We start from the raw sequence: 1,888 nt of genomic DNA, 5'->3' as shown, positions 1-1,888 counted from the left end.
ATAATTCTCACCAGGTTGTTGTGGGGATCAAAGGAAACAATGTATATAAAAATAACTTATTTATTTTGATTTGTGAGTTTTTTCATGGTATTATGAATGACTTAACATATTATGATTTAACATTTCTAGTACGTCTGAATTACAAAGCAAAACAGATTAAAAATAAAGTGAAAGTAATAAAAGCTGTAAGTGAAATTCAAAACTATGCAACTTTCTTGAATAATCAGCATCATGATTTTTATGTCGTTTCATACTTCTGTAAAATAAACAATTTTAACATGTTTACATTTAATAAACTTTTACCTTTTATAAACAGAGCATGTACAAGTCCTTTGAAAATATCCATTTATATGACACAATCCACCCATTTTATTATAAATGAATTCTAATAATAGTATGAGAAACATGAAATGTTAATTTGATAGTTATTTTGGCAAAAATATTGTCTGAAAACTGAGTATCAGCTCTTTCTAGAAAGTATTTCCAAGAATTATCATGTAAAACATCAACTAAAGCAAGTGATAGCGAATGCAACCCACAGACCAAGAAGTTTTAGATTTATTTTATTAAAATGGTAGAAGAAAGAAAAAAAATGAAGCAGTGATAGTGGCAACAGACATTTTATGTGGTCTGCAAAGCCTAAAATATTTACTATTGGCCATTTATAGAAATAGCTTGCCACTTCTGTCTTATACTATCTACTCATAAGCAATAAATAATCAACCAGAAATCTTTCTTACCTGTCCAAGTATTTGTGGAAAGGAAGTCTTAACTGTCACCTAGTTTAAATCAATTACAAAAAGAAAAAGTTATTTTTTCCTAAACAATTCGAGATCACATTTTGTTAAACCAAACACTTTTACATGTCTTAAGAAGAATAATTTCTCATAATGATATACTAAAAGGTACTCAGGATCTTAAAGAATCTTCTGAATCACAACATTTAAATTGCACTGAGTGTAGCATTACAGTTACATATGATTTCCTATATTACAATTCTTTGATAATTGAATCAATTACTAACCTTTTTGTAAACTGCACATGTGATAACCCTTTACTAATTTCCACTGTCACGGAGTCAATTCTACCTCATAGCAATTCTGTATACAGGTTTTCTGATGCTGCAAGTCTTCATAGGAACAGACAGCTGCATCTTTCTTACATGAAAAAGGTGGTGCATTTGAACTGCCAACCTGGCAATTAGCTGTGCAGTGCTTATCCTATAGCGCTACCTGGCCTCTGTCCTTACTAACTGCTATACGTGATTACAACCACTTGTCTGTCAGTTTGTGTACTGTGGTGTCTTGTGAGTTGCTGTGATTCTGAAAGCTATGCCACCAGTATTTTAAATACCAGCAGGGTCACCCATGGTGGAAAGGTTTCAGATGAGCTTCTAGACGAAGATAGACTAGGAAGGAGTGATGAACTATTCCCAATATTTAGTCACTGAAAACCTTATGAATAGCAGAGAAACACTGTCAGATAGAGTGCCGGTAAATGAGTCCTTCAGGTTGGAAAGCACTCAAAATGCAACTTGGAAAGAGCTGCCTTCTCAAAGTAGAGTTGACCATGATGACATGAATGGAATAAAGCCCTTGGGAGAAAAGCCCATGGGACTTTCATTTGCTGATGTGTCACAACTCAAAAGGAAGCTGTTTACAGCTGTAAACAACCAATGAAATTCAAAACATGGAATGTACTAAGTATGAAACTAGGAAAATTGTAAGTTGTCAAAACTGAAATGGAATGCATAAACATAGATATCTTAGGCATTAGTGAGCTGAAATGGACGGGAATTGGCCATTTTGATTCTGATGACCACATGGTTTACTATGCCGGAAATGACAAATTGAAGGGGAATGGTGTTGCATACATTGTCAAAAAGAAC

The 1,888-nt window shown here is 33.5% G+C and overlaps 1 protein-coding gene across 1 annotated transcript in view; it reads right to left on the bottom strand.

The window, feature by feature from the left end:
• Positions 1–1,888, bottom strand: part of PGAP1 (post-GPI attachment to proteins 1) — a 141,317-nt gene that overhangs the window by 30,426 nt on the left and 109,003 nt on the right. Inside the window, exon 14 of the mRNA XM_006862046.1 lies at positions 741–779. Within this exon, the coding sequence (XP_006862108.1) occupies positions 741–779 (39 nt within the window). The remainder of the gene's footprint in view (positions 1–740; positions 780–1,888) is intronic.

The sequence above is a fragment of the Chrysochloris asiatica genome, unplaced genomic scaffold (assembly GCF_000296735.1).
Source record: "Chrysochloris asiatica unplaced genomic scaffold, ChrAsi1.0 scaffold00045, whole genome shotgun sequence".
In the NCBI taxonomy this organism is placed as follows: domain Eukaryota; kingdom Metazoa; phylum Chordata; class Mammalia; order Afrosoricida; family Chrysochloridae; genus Chrysochloris; species Chrysochloris asiatica.
Note: the sequence above shows the minus strand (reverse complement) of the source record. Positions and strands in the feature narration are given on the sequence as shown.